Source organism: Mirounga angustirostris, unplaced genomic scaffold (genome assembly GCF_029215605.1).
Source record: "Mirounga angustirostris isolate CCGP_5_RB_7025 unplaced genomic scaffold, mMirAng1.0.hap1 SCAF_7, whole genome shotgun sequence".
Classification (NCBI taxonomy): domain Eukaryota; kingdom Metazoa; phylum Chordata; class Mammalia; order Carnivora; family Phocidae; genus Mirounga; species Mirounga angustirostris.
In genome coordinates, this window is record NW_026991715.1 from 19,469,143 (window position 1) to 19,491,786 (window position 22,644).

A 22,644-nucleotide genomic window follows, 5' to 3' on the forward strand; every position below is an offset into this window, starting at 1 on the left:
ATTCTGCTTTATACAATCTACTTTTTTTTTTTATTATTTGAGAGAGAGAGAAAGAGAGGGAGCACAAGAGGAGGGAGGGTCAGAGGGAGAAGCAGACTCCCTGCTGAGCAGGGAGCCCAATGTGGGACTCGATCCCAGGACTCTGGGACCATGATCTGAGCCGAAGGCAGTTGCTTAACCAACTGAACCACCCAGGCACCCTCCAATCTACTTTTAAGTGTATCCAGTGAAGCTTTTCCTTTCAGATATGAGTCTTTTTATTCTAGAGTTTCCGTTTTTTTGTATGATAGTTTGGCATTTATCTGCTGAGACTCCTGTTTTCACTCATTAAGACTATATTTTCATATAAGTCCATGGGATATTAATAATAGCTCTATTAAAAGTACAAGTGATGTCTAATTTGCTCTTCTCTAACTTTTTAAGAAGAAAACCTAGATCATTACCTAAAAGTGTTTTTAAATGTAGGCATTTTAAAGCTTCTGATTTTATTCTAAGCATTGATCTAGATATAGCTTACAATTTTTAATGTTTCATTATTATTTTGTTAGTTTTTTTCTCATTTCTCATGTGATTTATTTTTCAACTCATTTATTTAAAAGTATATTTAGTTTTCAAATATTTGGGGATTTTCTAGATATCATAATTTTTGATTCCTTTTTAAATTCTATTTTGATCAGAGAATGTGCTCTGATATTTCAGTTATATAAGACTTAAATTATGACACAGCATATGATCTTTCTTGGTGAGCATTTAAAGGAAATATTCTGTAGTTTTTGGATGTTGTATTTTATAAATGTCAGTTTAAGTGCAAGGTACTGATGGTATTATTTTAGATCTTCTATATCAGTATACATCCTGCTATTTTTGCCTCCTTTTAAATTTTTTTAAAGATTTATTTATTTTAGAGAGAGAGAGCATGCAAGAGTAGGGGGAGGGGCAAAAGGGAGAGGGAGAGAAAATCTCAAGCAGACTCCCGCTGAGCGTGGAGCCTGATGTGGTGGGGCTTGATCTCATGACTCTGAGATCATGACCTGAGCCAAAATCCAGAGTCAGTCCCTCAACCACCTAAGCCACCCAGGCGCCCCTTGATATTTTTGTCTTCTATTTTATCATTTATTAAAACATTGTTAACATTTTCAACTTCGATGATCTTTTTTCCTTTAATTTTCTTAGTTTTAATTTTGTTAATTTTAGTTTTTTTAGTTTTTTATTTTGCTCATACGTATTTATGATTTTTATGTTTTTCAGTTTAACTGGTATTTTTGGCATTATGAAATGGACCTCTGTATCTTTGGAGATATTTCTTTGTTTTTCTCTTTACTTTGTATGATAATATTATAGCTTCTCAAGCTTTCTTACACTTGCAATTTGCATAGTGTATCTTTGTCTCTTCTTTTACTTTCAGTCTCTTTGTGTCTTTGTATTTGAAATTGTTTTTAGAAATGAATCTAGTTGGATGTTTCTTTTTTATATAGCCTGACAATTTTTCCCTTTTGAGAATATGGTCCATTTTCATAGTCCTTTGTGTGTTTTTGACTGTAGTGTCTTGCTCTGTTTTCTTTTTGTCTCATATGTCTTCTTTTTTGTTTTAATCAGATGTTGTTTATTGTTTTTATATTTTGTCTTAGCTGTTTAGTTATTCCTATTGCAGTTAATTTTTTGTATTTGGTCTAAGTATTAAAATATACATTCTTTACTTGTCACTGGCTACTTAATATTGAACCACATCATTACCCACAAATATAACAATCTTAAAATAATGCAGTTCCATATACTACCCCCCCATTTTTGTTGTCATATATTTTACTTCCATTTTTGTTATAAATGACAGTAAAAATTTATTTGTGCTTTAATCAGTAACTTATCTTTTAAGGAAATGAATACCCATGCATTTCTGATTTCCAGTGCTCTTGATTTCTTTTTGAAGTTTCACAGTTCCTCAATTTGTAGGTTAATGTTTTTCACTGAATTTGGGACAGTTTGAACCATTATTTATTTAAATATTTTTTTTCTGCTCCATTCTGTTTATTCAATTTAATAAGACTTTAACAGCTAGTTAGTAGTTTTAAAGTCCTGTTTTCTAATTCCACTATCAGGATCATCTTGGAGTTTTGTTTCTTTTGACAGCTTGGTTTCCTGGCTGTGGGTCACATTTCTGCTTATTTGCATGTCTGGTAATTTTTAATTGTATGCTAGATATTATAAGTTCAACATTGTTAAGAGTCTGGGTCTTTTGTCTTTTTAAGTATGTTGAGTTTTTTTATGGAATGGAGTGAGTTTAATTGATGCTTTTCTTAATCCTATCTAGGCTTGGTTTTAGGCTTTAGTTGAGCCCTGTAGGGTAGTCTTTACTTTAGAGAATGGTACTTACTCTTAAGACCTGGTCTTTGTGGTGTCTCAGCTGAATTCCTGCAATATTAATGAGTTCCTTCCACCATGACTACATATGAACTTAAAGCTCTCCCAGCACTGTGCAGCCTTTAGTATGTTCATTATTCATTTAACCCCATAGTAGCCTAGGTATTTCAGAATATTGCTACCCACACGTGTAGTCTAGCTTTCTGCCTACCACTGTCTACCCCCAGAACTGTACCACTGCCTTACCTTGTGTACCACTGCCTTACCTTGTGTACCACATCCTGCAAATTTCACTTGTTTCAACAGTGACTGATCTGTGATCACTGTGTATGACCTGTGTTTCACCTCCCTGTACTGTCGTCAGAAAATTATCCCTCCCTAGAGAGCTTGGGTAAAGGTGGGACTCATCTTATGTGTTTGCTTTTTCTTGAAGATCACAGACCACAGTGCCTGTTATTCAATACCTGAAAACAGGTGCTTTATAAGTTTTATTTAGTTGTGTAGTTATTTACAGCAGGATGGGAATTTCAGTATCAGTTAGTCTATTATATTTGGAAACAGAATAAGGAGTATATGTAGAACTCATTCAGTTTTACAAATACCAAACAGAGGCTTACAGTTTTATCTGCAAAGTATGAGTATGGCAGAAATAATATGAAACACCTTAAGCACATTGGGTATTAGGACTAATTGCCTATTTGGGGAATTGCTGGGAATTAATCAGAAAATACTATTTGTGGGGCGCCTGGGTGGCTCAGTCGTTAAGTGTCTGCCTTCAGCTCAGGTCATGATCCCAGGGTCCTGGGATTGAGCCCCGCATCAGGCTCCCTGCTCTGCAGAAAGCCTGCTTCTCCCTCCCCCACTCCCTCTGCTTGTGTTCCCTCTGTCGCTGTGTCTCTCTTTGTCAAATAAATAAATAAAATCTTAAAAAAAAAAAAAAGAAAATACTATTTGTTTCAACTCTTGTTGTGATTGCATTATATAATCAGTTTCAGAAATAGGAATAAGAAGTCCTTAATATTGATCCTGGTTTCTTTATTAGTGACTATGTTTTGAAGTCATTTCTTTAATTGCAAAGAATAGGAATCCACTCAAATTGATCAAACAAAAATAGGAGAATTGCTTAAGCTTGCAAAATTGAGGTATGTTAGATGAGTGAATTTCCTAGAGAAGATGAATGGGGAAGACTCCTCCAAATGCCTTTTTTTGAGCTTTAGTGTTTTCATGTATATATTAGAAAATATAAAAGCAGATCTTCTCCACCTCATAAGGTGGGTGCCAGTATTTCTCAACCTTGTGAAATCACGTTTTTTTAAAGGCCTAGTTCAAATGTTATATAAGAATTGTTTCCCGTGACGGGTGGCAAGAATGTTCTTTGCATTACCACTTTTGAAGTCCATTTCCATGTATTGTTATAAATAATATTTATTAATAAATAGTATTTGAATTATTTCTTAACTTTTTTAAAGAATTTTATTTATTTATTAGAGAGATAGAGAGTGAGAGCATGAGCGGGGCGGGGAGGGGCAGAGGGAGAGGGAGAAGCAGGCTCCTCACTGAGCAGGGAGCCCAATGCGGGGCTTGATCCCAGGACCCTGGGATCATGACCTGAGCCGAAGGCAGACCCTTAACAACTGAGCAACCCAGGCTCCCTGAATGAATGAAGTTTTGAATGAATGAAGTTCAAATGAGAATGTATATTTGAAAAGATTTTGAAAATTTGTATGTATGTGTGTATGGACATATGGAAGACATTTTTATTAAAATCTTTTACTAATTTGCAAAATGTATTCTCTTTCTGCTTTTAAGTGGAAAATCTTATATTGACTTACTGGTAAAAACTGAAATGGCTTTAAGTTGTAGGGTCTAGGTTAGTGAATGTATATTGGCTTATGAAATAGCACATTTTTGATATATTTTTAGTTTTTAATAAATTTCCTTTGTTTTTGTTATCTCTTTGTTATTAAAGTATAGGAAAGAGACTAATGGTTACTTTAAGTCTACTGTGGTTTGATTTAAGTGGGAATCAAATAACAATAATCCATTGCTTGAACTTATGTTATTAATATCCCCAAAATATGTTTTTTAATTCTTTAAGTTGACTAATTTTCTCTTCTAATATTCTAGCTCTCTATCAATATCAGCTTACATCATTGAAAAGATAATTTTGAAGATATGTTTTGCTGAAAAGACAACTGAGAAAAATTTTACGAATGGGATGAACACGCTCCAGTTAACTGACTACCTACTGCAATTTGAATGTTAACAATTACCCACCTGGTACAGTTAACCTAGTGATGTACCTATTCTCACAATACCCTATTTCATTGTGCTTGTCTTGATTAAAGAATTCAAAGTGGAGTACCGCAAACTTGATATGGATAATAAAAAGAAAGACAAGGATAAATCAGATGATAGAATGGCACGACCTAGTGGTCGGTCGGGACACAACACTCGAGGAACTGGGTCTTCATCCTCTGGAGTTTTAATGGTTGGACCTAACTTTAGAGTTGGAAAAAAAATTGGATGTGGCAATTTTGGAGAATTACGATTAGGTAAGACTATTTTGTTTATTATGTTGGAAGCATTTTTTTAAAACTGAAAGTACTTTCTAATGAAAATGATATAGTTATTGTTTAGTTGTTTAATTGTGATAATTTAAAAGAATATAAATGATGGAAATTTCTTTCGTACTTGTATTTTCTTTTTTTTTTCGTACTTGTATTTTCATTTGTAAGGAGTTCCTAGTATATGAATGTCTGTTTACTTGAGATCATCCATCTGGAATATGAGAAAAAAGAAAGTAAATTGAAAAGCCCCAACAAGCTGAAAAAAAAAAAAAAAGGACCCATAAGGAGCCATTTGCAGTGTATTATTTAAGAATGATATTTAGGTTGCTACTTTTTCAGATTTGAAAACATTAGTAGTAACTGACTACTTTAGGAGGGTGTGTATGGCTTAAAGTCAAGGTAATATACTGAAACTGTGTAAAAATCAGTGAAATTGGGGAGCCTGGGTGGTGTAATCAGTTAAGCATCCAACTCTTGGTTTCTGCTCAGGTTGTGATGTCAGGGTTGTGAGATCGAGCCCTCGCATTGGGCTCTGCATCCATTGAGGAGTCTGCTTAAGACTCCTTTACTCTCCTGCTGCCCCTCCCCCCTTCTCTCTCTCTCAAATAAATAAACCTAAAAAAAAAAAAATCAGTGAAATTTACATTGTAATTCCATCACCACCCCCTCCCCAACCAAGTACCTCCAGGGTGGGGCTCTGAAATCTATATTCTTTTTTTTTTTTCCTTTGGAGACCCAGTGGGAGTGGTAGGGGTAGAGGCAGAGGGAGCGGGAGAGAGAGAATCTTAAGCAGGTTCCATGCCCTGCTTGAAGCCCTAGGTGGGTCTCAATCACACGACCCTGAGATCATGACCTATAATGAAATCAGTGTCTGACGCTTAACTCACTAAGCTACCCAGGCGCCCCAAGAAACCTATATTCTTACCAAGGGTGACACAGAGTACTGATTCAGTTTATTTTTGTAATCAGACTGCTTTGGTAAACATTGGTCTAATTAAACCTCCTAACTCTACATTTAAGGCAATTGAAACTCAGTGAGGGAAGGTTGCCTGCCAGATGTCACACAGCAATTTAATGACAGACTCAGGACCAAAATCTAGGCTTTTAACTGCTAGTACAGTAGAGATATGGCTATCTTGAATGAAGAGAAATAACACGGCAGCATGGTTATATGGACGTCAGTACTGAGGTTCCTTGAGGGGTCTGGTCAATGGACCACCAAGAATGGAAACTTGCTATGTAAAAAGGAAAATTTAGCTTTACAATTTTCCTTAGATATAACCCCACTTATTAGAAGTAAATCCAATTGTATGTTTATCTACTTAATTACTTCTCCTTTTCATCTTGTAAAACACCCTAATTTGTAGTTAGTCCTTCATTTTAATACTATTTTGTGTTGTTATTGTGCATTAAATCTTTTCATGAAGCAAGCCAATAAAAGGCAGTGACATACTTTGTAAAGAACTGTGATTGATGTGTCTGGCAGACTCTTGCATTTTAGTAGGGACTCACATATTTGAAAGGGTGAATGTTTTACACTTTATTTCCTGAAGGATATTGAGTTGGATATTTTGAAATTCTTAAACTGTTTCTGATTTTGGAATTGGAAAACGAGGTTATTTACTTGTGTAACTTTGAGCACCCTTCATCCATCCAAAATGTACTGCATGTCTGTCATATAGGAGGCATGATTTAGCACTGATAATACTGGAAAAATTTAAAAATTGTCCCCACTATTATGGAAAATACAAGTCAAGTAACTTGGGGCCTCAATTCCCACTTTAAAATGGAATTATTTCTACTTCCAGTTTATTGTGGAGATGAAATTTAGATGATGATGTAAAAGGACCAGCACTGTACCTGCATATTTTAGGAAAACAGTGATTGTTCTGCTTCCTTAAAAGATGATATTAAGATATTTGTTCTGTTTTAAAATTAAATTGATGGCATGTTGTATGTACTTTTATTTAAATTTATATGTATAAATTAGCTCTATAGGTATATATTGTTTCATATGTATGTATTTGTATTCTTCCTATCTCTGTGGATATGACTATATTGGCCTTTTTTATTTAAAAGTGGTTTCATGTAATTTATTTCAAAATAACTACATACATATTTGTTTGCAAATACATTTATGTGTATATATACCTCCGTGTGTGTGTGTGTGTGTGTGTGCACACACAAAGCTATTCTAGCTGACCCTTTTCACCGGGACAATATGAGAAGCTATGCGTACCATATAGTGAAACTGTATATGCTACATATAGTGAAAAAGCAGTAAAATACCCCTTTCTTTTGCAGTCTATGAATAATCAGGAATAGGAATAAAATGATTTATTAGTCTGTCCATCCATCCCTCCATCTATCCATCCATCCATCCATCCATTTATCATCCACCTGGCTGTGTATCTGTATCTAATCTGTCTATGGTTATTTATTGTATATTTGTATATATTTATTTAAATGTATGATCTGTACTCTGTGTATTTGTGTTTTATGTGTATTTATAATATATATAACATCTATACTTATATAGCTAATTTAGTCATTTTATTCCTTTTTATTGATAGGATACTAAAGAAAGCAGCATTTTACTCCTTTTTAAAAGGCCCCAGATAATGTCTCTGTATAAAAAAAATTGTTCAAAGCATCATTCTTTATATAGCTGTGTAAACATGCTAATGTTAAAAGCTGGTTTGGATTCTAAAAGTGCTTGCTTTAAAACAACATTAATAGGCACATCTTGAATATTTGATTCCTGGCCCTGAAATTTTTGTGATTAGTATTGGGTGAGAAAGAATATAAGGTATACATGTTATAGGGAGGTAACTTTCAGCAAAGGTGCTGTTGGCATTTTGGGCTGGATGTTCTTTTTTTTTGTAGAGGACTGTTCCAAATACTTCATGTTGTTTAGAACTTCCTTCTCCTTGGGCACTAAATAAAAGTTGTACCTCCACATACAACCCCAAATACCTTTCCCCTGCTGTTTTCAAATGCCCCAGGTATTATGCTCCATTGAAACTGCTCTTACAGGTAATTATTAAGAAAAAAAAAAGTTTGACATAAAGCTGGCCAAATGCTTTGAGATTTAAAAAAAAATAGGTAAACATTTTAAATAACGTAAATTACATTTACATAATTGATAATACATTTTTATTTGTTTTTTTATTGTAAAATAATTAATGTATTTTGGTTTTATTTTATCTTTATATGTATTGGTGATAAGACTTGCCTTCTTCCTATTTGTAGATCTGTGTCTAGCTTAGACAGTCAACTGAAACCCCTAGAAATATTGATAGGCACTGAATGAGAACAAACAAAGCTAGCTAAAATACGGTGTTTTATTGTATATATTTTTTCATTTTTCTTCTATTATGTTTTGACATCTTAAAAAAATCTTTTTGCCTGGGGAGAGACTACTCCTGCTGGGTCTAGCCAATTCTTTGAGATAGCAAAGGACTCAGTTGGGAGCATGCCTTTGTTCTGCAGAGTAACCAGTCCAGAGCTATACCGCCTCTGTCTGGCCTGTATATTCTAGGAGGCAGTCTTCTTCATTAATCATCCCATGGCTAGGTACAAGACGAGAGACCGCCTGTATAGCCCAAAGACCCTGGAATTATTTGCCACCAGAATTATTCAAACTAGCTAATCCTGAACTGTTGATCCTGCCCTGCCTTGGCTTTCTGCAGAAACTCCAATAAAGGCTTTGGCCTAAGCTCCCTTTCCTTTGTTTCTGTCTCCCACCACTTGACCAAAACATGATACTTCTCCTGTGACTCCCTGTCTAGGACCTGAGGGGATAATAAACTTTGTTTTACTGAGCCTCTTCTTCTTCTTTTTTTTTTTTTAAGATTTTCTTTATTTATTTGACAGAGACACAGCGAGAGAGGGAACACAAGCAGGGGGAGTGGGATAGGGAGACGCACGCTTCCCGCGGAGCAGGGAGCCCGATGTGGGACTTGATCCCAGGACCCAGAGATCATGACCTGAGCCGAAGGCAGATGCTTAACGACTGAGCCACCCAGGCGCCCCTCATGAGCCTCTTCTATGTCCCCTCTCGTGGCTACCCCTGAATGACCATCACATAAAAGAACACAGAACAAGGGTGTTATAGATAGCTTTATGAGACACTGTATCTGAAATAAGTTATTGTAACTTTTGACATAATGAAGTATACCACAGGAGTTTCAATAACTTTTCTTATTTTTATTTCTTTTCTTCTATATAGTTCATAATTCTTCTTGTTTGATTGCTTTTAAGAATTGTTTTATTGAAAATTCTGCAGGCCTTACGATATATATCAAATAAATATGCAGATTTGAGTGCATCCATCATTTTTATGCTTATTGATTTTCTACTGCTACTAACTGAAGCGTATCATGGAACTTAACTGAAAAATGTAATAATAAGGAACAGATTGTGATGCTCTAACAAAGAGGTCCTAGAATATAGTGGTATTAAGCAAAATAGGTTTTTGTTGTTTTTTGTTTTTTTCACGTAACACAAACCAGAGGGATAGCACTCGGGCTGTCAGGGCAATTCTGTATCCTCAGTATATGGCTTCAGTCTCTGTGTATGAGATTGCTCCTTTGGTTGCTGTCTCCCAGCCAGCCAGCCAGCCAGCCAGCAAGAAGAAGAAAACGGGCCAGGAGAGCACACATTCATTTTTGGAAGTGAGGAGGGACAAACCTTTGCTCATATCTGGAACTTAATCACCTGGCTGCACCAAGCTGAAAGAGAGGCTGGAAATGTAGTCTGTAGCTGGACAGCCACTTTAAAACTGAGTCATTCTATTATTATAGAATGGAAGGCTTGGATATTGGCGGGCAACTAAGTTCGTTCTGTAAACATATACATACTTTCTGTAGAACATAGTTTTTTATAATAATTATCACCCAGATACCACCAAATTGGTAAAACCATCTTCTCAAGTTCAGTACAGCACAAAGTTCTACCCGGAATGTCCTTTGAAATTGGATTAAAACATCAGTTAATTGGAACCGGTCTGCTTGGAGCCTTGTCTTAACTGGATTCCCTCTACACATACACTCCCTCCCTCTCATTCATATTATACACACAAAGACATACTTTGCACATCATTTGTTCATGCATGAAACAAACAATGATTAAAAGCCAAGTGTGTGAGGCTCTGCCTATATTAGGTAACACAAATGCATTGGTAGTATTGTTCCATCATTGTCATGTTTAAAAATATAATCCTCAGAGTTCAACACAAATACTTAATGTTCAAAAAAAGACGATGCTTTAAGGATTTAGTGCTTTCTGCTCTGACCTAAAAGTAGACATTTTATTGTATAAATGCCGGGAAAAACAGTACTTGTAGAAGAATTTGGTATATTTTGGTTCTGTGGATTTTGTATTTAACCTCACTTCTTGTCCTGTGGATAATTTTTCCTTGTGTACCTGTGACTAAGCATCATATGCATGGTTGTGAAAAGATGATAATGTCTTGAGGAAATACAAATTCTGTCTTCGAACTCAAAACAGAATTATTCCTTTGTGAGACACCAGTTCCTCAAGATGAATTTCCTCACTGTATCATTAAATGATTCACTCAGTGCTTACTCGAGGAAGCCTACAATTTCATACATACTGTATTCTTAAAAAATTGCCACCAACATCTAAATGTTGAACAAATTGACTAAAAATATACGTTTTCTGTTTTGTTTTTTTTTTTTTTTAATATTTATGGGATCAGCGAACACGTGAATGTACAGTCCTCTTGAGTTCCATCCCTGTGCCAGCTCTCATGGGTTAGGAGCCTTATGCTATATAGCATTGGTACAAATCCTTGTTTTTTTAAATCTTTTTTTTTATTCATTTTTATAAAATAAGGACAAAATTCAGAAGAGTATTATCGTATTTGTATGAACAAACACTGCTGTGTGTATCTGACACTGAAATTTTGCCTAGTTTTACTGCCATTCATTAGCTACTGTAGAAAAGGAAGTTAGGGGTATTATGGTAGAAAATCACATGTGTGAAAATTGATGATTGCCTATTCTGTGTTCAGTACTTATGTGAACAGGGCCAGTTACCATCACAATAAAAAAAACCAGCTATCATTTTTTCTGTTTTTCTCATTATAAAAATAATACATGCTTATTGAAACAATGCTGGAAATTCAGAAATCACATTCTGTTTTTATTCTTTTTACTGTACTTGTGAAGAAACACGTTAATATATGTATCAGATATTAAATCTTTATTTTGGTTTGTTATTTACCTGTTGTTTGTATATGGTAAATTGTTTTCAACATACAGAGGTTTAACATATTTTATGCTTACCAGTCTGTATAAAATCTTCTTAATGTTTTCCACTTTTTTAAAATGCTCAGAAAGGCTCCTATATGTTGGGTGATTTTTTTTTTTATGATCTATATCTACATTTTAAAATATTCAGAATTTAATTTGGTTTTAAGGTAAGATGTTAATAACCCTTGTTCCCCTCAAAGTAGTTAACTAGTTTTCAGATTCAAATGTTGAATAAAGTTTCTTTCTTTGTTTCATTTTTAATATATTCCAGATTTTTTCTGTGTTAATATATTTACTAGATTACATATGAGCTCTAATGAGATTACATCTCATAATAATGAAGGATTTAAAATGAGGTGGTGGGCGCCTGGGTGGCTCAGTTGGTTAAGCGACTGCCTTCGGCTCAGGTCATGATCCTGGAGTCCCTGGATTGAGTCCCACATCGGGCTCCGTGCTCAGCAGGGAGTCTGCTTCTCCCTCTGACCCTCCCGACCCTTCCCCCCCTCATGTGCTCTCTCTCTCAGTCTCTCTCTCTCAAATAAATAAATAAAATCTTAAAAAAAAATAAAAAAATAAAATGAGGTGGTGACTGGGAAAGGAATTTTGTATTCCTCTTTATATAGGAGTTCTGGTTTTGAGCTTTATTTTAGCATGTGTTTGACTATTGATTTACTTTCTGAGTTGTGTGCTGTATTCCAGCAAAATAATAATCTTTCCATTTTTGTAAGTGGGCTAATGTATTTATTAGTATTACCTTCTACTCTGAATCTGGGTGAAATGCTAAATACATCATTGAGTTGATAAATTTAAGATTTCCTTGTCATTGAGGTTTTTGCTATATAGTTGGAAGCAAAGACTTTTGCTTTATTTAAAGATTTATTAGAGAGAGAGAGCAAGAGAGAGCACGCATGTGCATGCACAGGAGGAGGTGCAGAGGATGAGGGAGAGGGAGAATCTCAAGGAGACTCCCCACTGAGCGAGGAGCCCAAGGCAGGGCAAGATCATAGGACCCTCAAGAGTTGGATGCTTAACCGACTAAGCCACCCTGGTGCCCCCCGCCTTTTGCTTTATTTAAATATATTATGTGCTTTTTTTTTTTCCACCCAGAGTAGAGTTTTACATAATATATCTTTAAAAATTAATTATTGGTAGAATCTGACATTTTTTCTTTCTTTCTCAAGGGAAAAATTTATATACAAATGAATATGTGGCAATTAAACTGGTAAGTTCATGTTTCTAATTTTCCTGTTTTGTCTTTGATGATTAGCTTATAATTTGAGTGTTTACTGGGAAAATGATATGCATAACTGGGTTTTTTGTTGTTAAGCTGCGAGCATCAGCACGCCCCTCAAGTATGTGAATGTGTAGTTGTCTTTCTGTGCCACGAAAACTCAATCCCTTTACTTTGATAGCATTATAGAATTTCATTTTCGAGTTTTGGCACAATTTTTCATTTACAGAAGCTGGCACATTGGCATTTTTAACTATAGAAAAACTAGAAAGCAAAATTTCTCTTAATGATTCAAGCATTTGTACAAAAATGTCCTTAGTATGCAGGATTACATTCTTTGAAAATCTATTTCCAGGTAGCTTCCAAAATCTCTTTTTCTACTGGTCTTTTTTATATGGTAATAACTGGCTCTTGTTTGGCCTTCAGGGAATCAGAGATTATTGCTGTGAGTGGAGGGTAGCAGAGAAAGCAAACGCCCGTGGGACCTGTCTGTAGTCCTAACTGTGCCAACTATGGCAGCTGTAAGGCAGCTCTTCTCTGGAGGAGTTGGGATCTGGGAATTTTTATGAGACCTAACTTTCTTCAGGCACAACTTTTCTTTCTGGCTGGCCAGCCAGGTTTCCCTGAGGTTAAGCACGGCTTGGTTTTTCCAGTCCCCTTGCCATTGTCAGTCTTGCTTCTGCCAAAATAACCACTGTTATTAGGGTAATGTGGGATTAATATAGAAGGAGAGACTATTAGAAGAAGAGGCAACAGATAGAAGTAGAAGAACTGTCGGGATGAGCTAGAAAACTGTACTACTTCATTTTAAGTATCTTTGTGATTGTAGACTGAGTTTCGCTGTAACAAATGCTGTTTATTTTCACTGGGAAGTAAAGATGCACAATAGGGTTGTGACTCCACCAGGAGAGACTGGCTGGCTGACAGGTAGTTTGGGACTGGCTTTTGCCTGGATGAGTTCACCACAGTTTTAAGGTCTGCTCCTTGGCTTTATGATAGCAGATCTGTTTAGGTCATCTTTTAAGATTGTCACTGGCAATTAAAGGTGGATTTATGGTAACCATTCAGTTCACACCATCAGTCAAGCTCTCAGAGATGTAAATATTTGGAAGAATTAACTTCTAATTCAAAATGAGGTATTTTACTATTACACATCCACAGTGCCAAAATCAGTATAAATATGTTTGCTTTCTATCGGCTGATCTGCATAGAAAGCAAGTTAAAATGACAGGGTTCTCTTCTGAGCATGAAATCAGAACAAGGGGCGTTAGTTTGTGTGAATCACAATAGGGAGGCCGGGGTTGCAGGCATTGGACAGTGTCTGAAAGGGCATTGCTGACTTTCATTTCTTTGGAATTCTTCCTTTTTCCATGTTCTAGGCCAGCTGTCTAGGATCTAGACATTGTGTGGTGTTGGGAGTGGGGGTGGCCCACAAGGACAGGAATGTGGCAACACCCATATTTGGTGTTACTGCTACAGCAGCCGCAGTGAGCAGTGCCACTCGGGAGTGCGTGCGTGGTGTTGAACGGACAGCCTGAGGCATATCAACCATGGTGTCAAAGCAGGAGCCACTGCTCTAGGCTGACCTGTCCTTGTCTGATTCAGGCATTAATTGGTAACCCTTAGGTCTTGTTATTCTCCGATTTGGGACTTGTTTACCCTGCTTGCACCACTGATGTCTTAGTAAACATTTAGAATGTCATCTTTCAGTCTTACATATACACACGTGCGTACAACTCTTTTTAGTTTATCTTCATGCCATATCACTATCCCCTTAGTGATTGTTTTCCTTCTTTTTTTTTTTTCGGACAGTCTCCCTCTGCTCTGATTTGCCCCTTTTTATAAAGCACAGTGATCAGCACTACATATAATAATTGTGGTTTCTTTGTGAAACTGGCAATTTTTGGGGATCTGTGTCTAGTATTTTGAGGTTTAAGTATGATGTATAGAGTCACCTTTGCCTTGAATTCATCCAAAAATATATTGGTAGGACAGAAGACATTTCACATAAACTATTGGGCCATAGTTTGGTACTTAGTTTATTAAGTATTTTTGTATATAAAATATAAAATTTCCTTATATATTTTCTTGTTTGTATATATAACATATAACATAATTTTGTTCAGAACCTGCCTTAAAAATAATCACTTGAAAATGTTATGTCTGTCTACCTTCAGTGCCATCTGATTTCTCTATTTTGGTACAAATAGGGGCATTTTGATAACAGTGGTGTTCAGAGAGCAGATTTCAGTGACAACTTTCAGTTCTGCTATCTCTTAGAAAGGTTTTCACGTTTATTTAATGTTTATCCTAGTTCATGTTGATAGTTTGTTTCTGGGTAATTTGTTAATCTGACCTCAGCTGGTACCCTTATCTGTTGTATCTAATAACCTGGTGTTCATGAATAATTAAAATGTCAGCCTGCTAGACTTTTGTTATATGGTGGTGTAATAAAATTTTACTGCTAGTAAAGTACTGGAATCAAGCTGAACTGACTCACCTAAATTAGACCTGAGTTTGTGTTTTTATCTAGGGAGTTTTAGCGAGTGGGTAAGTTATATATTTAATTTCACTGGTGATTGCGTAAGTGGGCATCTTTGATTACATTTTATGGTTACATACTTCTGTAGAGTTAAGTGAAGAATTTATAGGTATTATAGCACTCACTATGTGGAAGGCACTGTTTTAAGTCATATATGTAAATGTATGTATATAAAATATAAATAATAATATGCATATATGTATAATGAAAAGGATAAAGTTTTATCCCTCTTTTGTAGAGGAGGAAACTGAGACGTACAAAAAGGTTAAGTAATTTGCCAAAGCCACTCAGTTAGTACGTAGTAGATTTAGGATTCAAACTCAGAACAGTGTAGTTTTAGTGTCTGTGCTTTTAACTATTCTATCCTGCCTCTCAAGAGCTGAGCTCATTGTTTTCTCTTAAAATAATGTTTATGGCTGTAATTGGTCCCCTGGGATTTTACTCATTCCTTATTTGAAATCCTTGTAATGGGTTATAGTTTCATTATAATAGGTCTTGGTATAGATTTGTTTTTAGTTCTTTTGTTTGGGATCCACATTCCTCCTGAGTCTGTAGTTTGTTGTCTTTCATCAGTTCTCAAAGATTCATAGCAATTACTTCTTCAGTTGTTGCTTCTGCTCACTTCTTTCCCTCCTGTCCTCCTGAGACTCTTATCAAATGTCTATTAGATTTTCTCAGTGTATTGTCTAGGTCTCTGATCTTTCTGCTTTTTTTCTGCATTTTCCATTTTTCTTCTTCCATAATGCATTCCGTATAATTTCTATAGAGGCATTCTACATCATTTTCTAGTTCTATAGATGTTTTCCCTTATATCTTCCAGTTTCCAAAGTCTCTCTTCTGTTGTGTTAATTTGCTGGCAGACTGAGTTTGCAAGTTCAGTTATTGAAGTCTTAAAATTTTTTTGAAGTTCTGTTGATTTTGTTTAAATATTGTTACTTTGTTATACTTTCCTACTAGATCTTGTACAGATTTCCTGTTACTTTGTTAAATAGTTTCTTGCTTTCTACAGATATATTCACACATTTATTGTTTATTACTTATATCTAGAGTCTCCTTTGCTTTTGTTTTTGTTTCTGTGTGTGTGTGTGTGTGTGTGTAAATCTTAAAAACATTATGTTGGGTGAAAAAAAGCCAGACACACACATATAAAACATACACTGAATAATGTCATTTATATGAAATCCAACAACAGATGAAACTCATCCAAAGGTGATAAAAGTCAACAAGGGACTGCCTCTCAGGGAAGGATGATGGAAATGTTCTGAAGGTTTTTTGAGGTGGTGGTTGTGGGAGTATATGTAGTTAACTAAGCTCATGGATGTAATGCTTATGAACTACGTGTTTGATTGTAAGCTATACCCTAGTTAGAAAAGATTTTAAAAATATCTTGCTCCTGTCAAAATTTTCATATTTTCATCTTTGTTCTTTCTCTACTTGTCTATGACTTCCCTTTAACCTAGAACCTTTACATGAGAAATACACAGCTCAGAGGTGAATTCTTGGGAATGGGAGAAAAAAGAGTAGGGCCACCGTTTTCCGTAGTCATGAATGTTTGGAGTATAATTTTCTTCAGGGTCAAAGAGTCAAACATATAGATTTCCTTACTGCTGCTTCTAATAGCAGTTAACCTTATGTACGTTTATGGTATCAGTTGATTTTAATTGAATGTAAAGTTGATTTTTATTTGGATCTAATGTTAGAGAAAGATGCCTAGTAGAATATTAAATTATGAGTTGACACCAAGATTTATAACATTTGGGATTAGGGCCTAGGGATGTTTTAATAATTTAAATATTTTTTGTTATTTTTGTTTATTTTTTAATTAGGAGCCCATGAAATCCAGAGCACCACAGCTGCATTTGGAATACAGATTCTACAAGCAGTTAGGATCTGGAGGTAAAGTCTTATATTAACTTTTAAATTTGTCATAAATTGAATTGTTATCATAATAACTCTTTGGTTTCAAAGAAGAGATTTTAAATTTGGTTAAAATGAATCACTTCTTAAGGTTATGCTTACAAGACATTTCCTTACTAGAGTCTTAATGTTCTCATTTTATTTTATTTTTTAAAGATTTTATTTATTTATATGTCAGAGAGAGAGAGGCAGGCAGAGGGAGAAGCAGGCTCCCTGCTCAGCAGGGAGCCCGATGCGGGACTCGATTCCGGGATGCTGGGATCATGACCTGAGCCCAAGGCAGACGCTTGACTGATGGAGCCACTCAGGTGTCCCTCTTTTTATTTTAATTATGACATTTTTTGGAGCTTACTCTGTTGGTGCTAATAAGAATAGAGAACATTATGAAAAACATTTAATTTGAGAATACAAGATGCATATGACTCCTATAGTCTTAGCCTTTTTGGTGATATTATTTATTGAAATGATTTATGACATAGTAGTAGGCTGAAAAATGGCCCCGTAAAAGATATCCATATCATAATCCTTGGAACCTGTAAATTTACCTTTGCAGGTATGATGAAGTTAAAGATCTTGCAATGGGTAGATTATTCTGGATTATCTCGGTATCACCTAAACACAGTCACAAATGTCCTTGTAGAAGAGAGGGATATTTTATATACACAGAACAGGAGAAGGCAAAGTGGCTATAAAGGCAGAGATTGGAGTGATAGAGCCGTAAGCAGGGAATGATGGCAGTCACGCAAACCTGGGAGCGGCTTCTGGGATCCTCCCTCAGAACCTTCAGAGGAAACATGCCCCTGCCCACACCTTGGTTCAACCTAACGACACTGATTTCAGATTTCTGGGCTCCAGATCTGTGACAAAATAAATTGCTGTTTTAAGCCACAAGCATGCAGTAATTACATTGGCTGTAGGAAGTTAATACAGGTGAATTTTTTTTTTTTTTAAGTACAGATGTATTTTTATGTAAACTCCAAAATTAGTGAGAATGGATATTTTTTGCCATTGGAAAAAAACTAATGAGAACATTTCCTATAGTATGTTGCATGGCCTTTATGTGGAAGCCTCTCACAGCTATACTTTTTCTGTTTACTTCTGTTCTGCTAACTGTAATGATTTTGTATGTGTAGTTTCTTATCAGGTAGGGATATTTTGTTTCCCCAGATTTAATAAAATGGAATTTTTTCATGTGTCTTTTTGTAAGCACACATTTACATTCTAGTTCATAGAGCTGAGCACTTCTTAATGCATTATTAATTTTGCACGTTCTTTTTTTCTAACAGCATACTTTCCAAATGAGTAGTCACTGTGGGGACAATAAATTGACATTTTGTATTAATGTTTTTATCACTGTAGGCTTCTTATAATGCACATCTAAGTCTGATACAGATAGCCCTTCAGGAGTTATCAAAATTAACACTGGCAACTGAAATTTAAAGGATAGGGGGGATAAAACTAATTATGTGTGAAACCATACATATTAGTTAGAACTAGCAAGTGATAGAAAGCCTGAAGAAACTAAGTTAAAAAAAAAAAAAGAGTTTATTGGCTCATCTACTGGAAATTCAGAGAAGGGACCTATTTATAAGATATTATTGTACCCAGGATTTCAAATTCTGCCATCAGGGACATTCTTGAATTTGTTTCTGTGCTCTGCCTTTGTGTGTGTGTGTGTGTGTGTGTTTGTGTGTAAGATTCATTTTCTGGTCGGCCCTTTTTATGAGATGGCAGAGGTAGTTACCAGTAGCCTAACTTAGCAATTATGCCATTTCTTTTCTTTTTTTTTTCATTAAAGATTTTATTTATTTATTTGACGGAGAGAGAGACAGCGAGAGAGGGAACACAAGCAGGGGGAGTGGGAGAGGGAGAAGCAGGCTCTCCGCCGAGCAGGGAGCCTGATGCGGGGCTCGATCCCAGGACCCTGGGATCATGACCTGAGCTGAAGGCAGACGCTTAACGACTGAGCCACACAGGTGCCCCTCTTTTTCTTCTTTTTTTTAAAGATTTTATTTATTTATTTGACAGAGAGAGGGAGCAAGAGCGAGCACAAGCAGGGGGAGTGGCAGAGGGAGAGGGAGAAGCAGACTCCCCACTGAGCAGGGAGCCTGATTTGGGTCTCGATCCCAGGACCCTGGAATGATGACCTGAGCCGAAGGCAGATGCTTAACCGACTGAGCTACCCAGCCATCCCTATAATGTCATTTCTTTCCTGAAAATCTAGCAGAAGTTCTAGGACCAAATCTTTCTGTCTTATTTTGTGTCCCATGCCTTTCCTTGTTTTAATTGCTATGAATGTGATTGCCCAAACTTAGATCTTCTGCTCATCTCAGCAGCTACCTGAAACTCTGGGACTGAGAATGGGGCAAGGTGGTTGCCTATTGGGAAACAGGTGTTAATCAGAAGGAAGAGTGGATGCTGGGGAGATAAAGATAATAGATTGGTCATTACTTACGTAGTAGAGCTATCGGTTGGAAAAATAGGATTGAACACTTTAATTAGAGAAGAATGAATAAGTCAGTTTAGAGTTTAGGGAGTCATTGAATACCAGAGGTACACTTAACTTTATTATTATATTCTTTGCCTTTTTTAACTTTACAAGTTATGTCAGAGTAGTAATAAAAAGGAAGCCCGTGTCTTTACCACTTGAATGCCGTAAGGCTGCAGTGTTCCACAGTGACAGGGCCCACCATGTAGAAGACAGTCCGTATATATCAGGTGCTCCCCTGTGCTCCATGGCATAGCATTTATGGAGGTCAAAATACGAATGGTATTGCATGGAGCTGACAAAAGTGTGAATAGTTTTGAGTATTTTATGTGAATCATGTGAATTTAGGTTACTATATAGTTTTTTATCAATCATGAATTTTAAAACATTTTTGAGTGCCCCTGTGAGCTTTGTAGCAAAACAAGAGTTTAGTTGTTTGGGGAGGGACTTATGATTTTAAAATAGTTTGAATTGGGGGCTGCTGGCTGGCTCAGTCAGTAGAGAGCATGTGACTCTTGATCTCAGGGTCCCGAGTTCAAGCCCCACAGTCAGCGTCTAGTCTACTAAAAAAAAAAAAAGTTTGATTTTGGAATTGATACTTGAAAGGATTATATTTTCAGACTGCTCTTAATCATAAATAAGCCATTCAAAGTAATTTAACTTAAAACTCTCTTAAGGCACTTCAAGTTTTATTTAAGTAGCAGTTTGCTTGTTAGTGTTCTCTTTAAAAATAGGTATAATTAATCAATATCCACACTATTTAATGAACTCCTAAGACTTGACCCCAAGATACAGGCAGTCCACTTCAAAAGTGGGCAAAGGGCTTAAATAGACATTTCTCCAAATATATACAGATGGCCAATAAGCACCTGAAAAGATGCTCAGTATCAGTAATCATTAGGGAAATGTAAATCAAAACTACAGAGATATACCACTTCATACCCATAGAATGGCTGTTATCAAACAAATGAAAGACAACCAGCAACCAGTAAACAAGTGTTGGTATGAATGTGCATTGCTGGTGGGAATGTAAAATGGTACAGCTGCAGACATTATGGAAAACAGTTCCTCAAAAAAGTTAAACATAGAATTGCCATTTGATCCAGCAATTCCACTTCTTGTTATCTGTACCAGAGATTGCATGCTAGCAGATATTCGTAAACCCATGTTCAGAGCAGCATGATTTGCAGTAGTGGGGTGGGAACAACCCAAGTGTCCATCAGTGGATGGATGGATAAACAAAATGTAATCTATACATACAAGGAAATATATTATTCAGTCTTTTTTTTTTTAAGATTTTATTTATTTGAGAGAGAGAGAGCACGAGAAAGGGGAGGGTCAGAGGGAGAAGCAGACTCCCTGCTGAGCAGGGACCCTCATGTGGGGCTCCATCCTGGGACTCCAGGATCATGACCTGAGCTAAAGGCAGATGCTTAACTGACTGAGCCAGCCAGGTGCCCTGAAATATTACTCAGTCTTAAAAAAGAAGGGAAGTTTGGACACATGCTACAATATAGATGAACCTTGAGGACATTTTGCTAACTAAAATAAGCCTGTCATGAAGGGACAAATACTATGTGATTCCACTTATTTGAGGTACCAAGAGTAGTCAGATTCAGAGAGACAGGCAGCAGAATGGTGGTTGCCAGGGGCTGAGGGGAGAGGGAAATGGGAAAATACTATTTCATGGGTATGGAGTTTCAGTATGAAGTGATGAAAGAGTTCTGGAGATGAGTAGTGGTGACGGTTGCCCAGCAGTGTGAATATTTGCCTCATACCACTGACCTGTATACTTACAAATGGTTAAAATAACACATTTTATATCATGTATGTCTGACCACAATAAAAACAAAAATTAAAAGATGGATTTATTTAGAATTATTTATTGAGCTGTCTGTGAAAACATACATAATTTCTCTAGTTCTGCCTGTCTGGGTTTTGAACCCCCTGTAAGTCCATATGTCTCTCGTTCTCTTTCTCTAACTGCTCGGAGAATATCCCTGTTTTCTCTCTCATTTGTTCACTGAATCCGTTCTATACAGACAGTGGGACCGTACAGCTTTAGTGCATAGATGAGGGATTGCCTCTCTCGTACTACTTAGCTTTCCGTAGGATTGGAATATTGTGTTTTATACCAAGATCGCTTTCTGTGGTAGCGAAAATGTAATATATTGAATAGTCTTGTTTTGTCACATCCAGTCAGCATTTCCTGAGTCAAACAAGATCTAGATTTGGGAGTCATCAGCACATAGGTGGTTTCTAAAGCTAAGGGTTGAGATCCCCCAAGGGAGAGTACAGAGCGTGACACGAGAAGAGAAACAAGAGACAAAAGCATGCTGACCATGGTGTTGGGCACAAATGACTTTGTCAGTAACAAAAATCATGATAGCAGTAGTTTACACAAGTGAAGGGATATTTTGTGAGGAAGAATCAACAGGAGTTTTCAGGTAGACAATTGTAGGGTTGATACAGCTGCTCAACGGTAAGGCATCGGCTCTCTTTAGCTTCCTGCTCCTGTTCTTAGTATGTGGCTTTCATCTTAAGAGCCGGAATTTTTTGAAACCGAAGGGAGGGAGAAAAAGATGAAATTGGTGTCTAAATAAGGATACCTTCCAATTCTTTCTCTCTTGCCTCCGTTCTTAGAATTTAGTTATACATGTATGTCCCTAGTGGAATGAGAAATTCTGTATACCTAGAATTTCGCTCCCTCCCTTCTTTTCTCCTTACTTTTCCAGTGATTTTTCTCTCTTCCCAAAGACCTCTTTGCTGAAAACATTAGTTGCCTTTGATTTCGGCCAATTGGGATGATCCCAAAGTTCTGTCATACCATTTAGCATAAAATCCAAATTTCTTTCTTTTTATACTAATCCACTTTTTGGTTGCTCTCAACTTACTGTTCCTTGAAAATATCTTATTATTTTCATCTGTCTGTATTTCCCTATGTGGAATGTCTTTCTTTCTCAGTGAATTCCTTCTTTCTTCAGGCCCTAGCTAAATGTCACCCCTTTTGCAATGCATTTCCTGACATTGTTTTGTTTCTTTGCAGAAATGCTTCTTCTTTGACCTGACGTTATTTTGAATATATCTTTAGTTTTCTCGTATCATATTATATTACGTTATTATTTGCTTATGTCTGTCCCCTCCACTAACATTTGAACTCTTTAAGGGCAGTGAAATGATGTATTCACTTTTTTATCCTTGAAACTGAGCAGAATGCTTGACAATTGTAGTTCCTTGGTAGATGGTTGAACTGATTTCTT

At 36.3% G+C, this 22,644-nt stretch overlaps 1 protein-coding gene across 14 annotated transcripts in view; it reads left to right on the top strand.

The window, feature by feature from the left end:
- The window catches only part of CSNK1G3 (casein kinase 1 gamma 3), a 111,587-nt gene that overhangs the window by 31,424 nt on the left and 57,519 nt on the right, over window positions 1–22,644 (top strand). For all 14 annotated transcript variants that reach the window (XM_045891770.3, XM_054511267.2, XM_045891735.3 and 11 more), the window contains 3 exons: window positions 4,486–4,913; window positions 12,388–12,428; window positions 16,806–16,875. In XM_045891770.3, coding sequence (XP_045747726.1) covers window positions 4,736–4,913; window positions 12,388–12,428; window positions 16,806–16,875 — 289 coding nt within the window. In that variant the 5' untranslated portion in view covers window positions 4,486–4,735. The remainder of the gene's footprint in view (window positions 1–4,485; window positions 4,914–12,387; window positions 12,429–16,805; window positions 16,876–22,644) is intronic.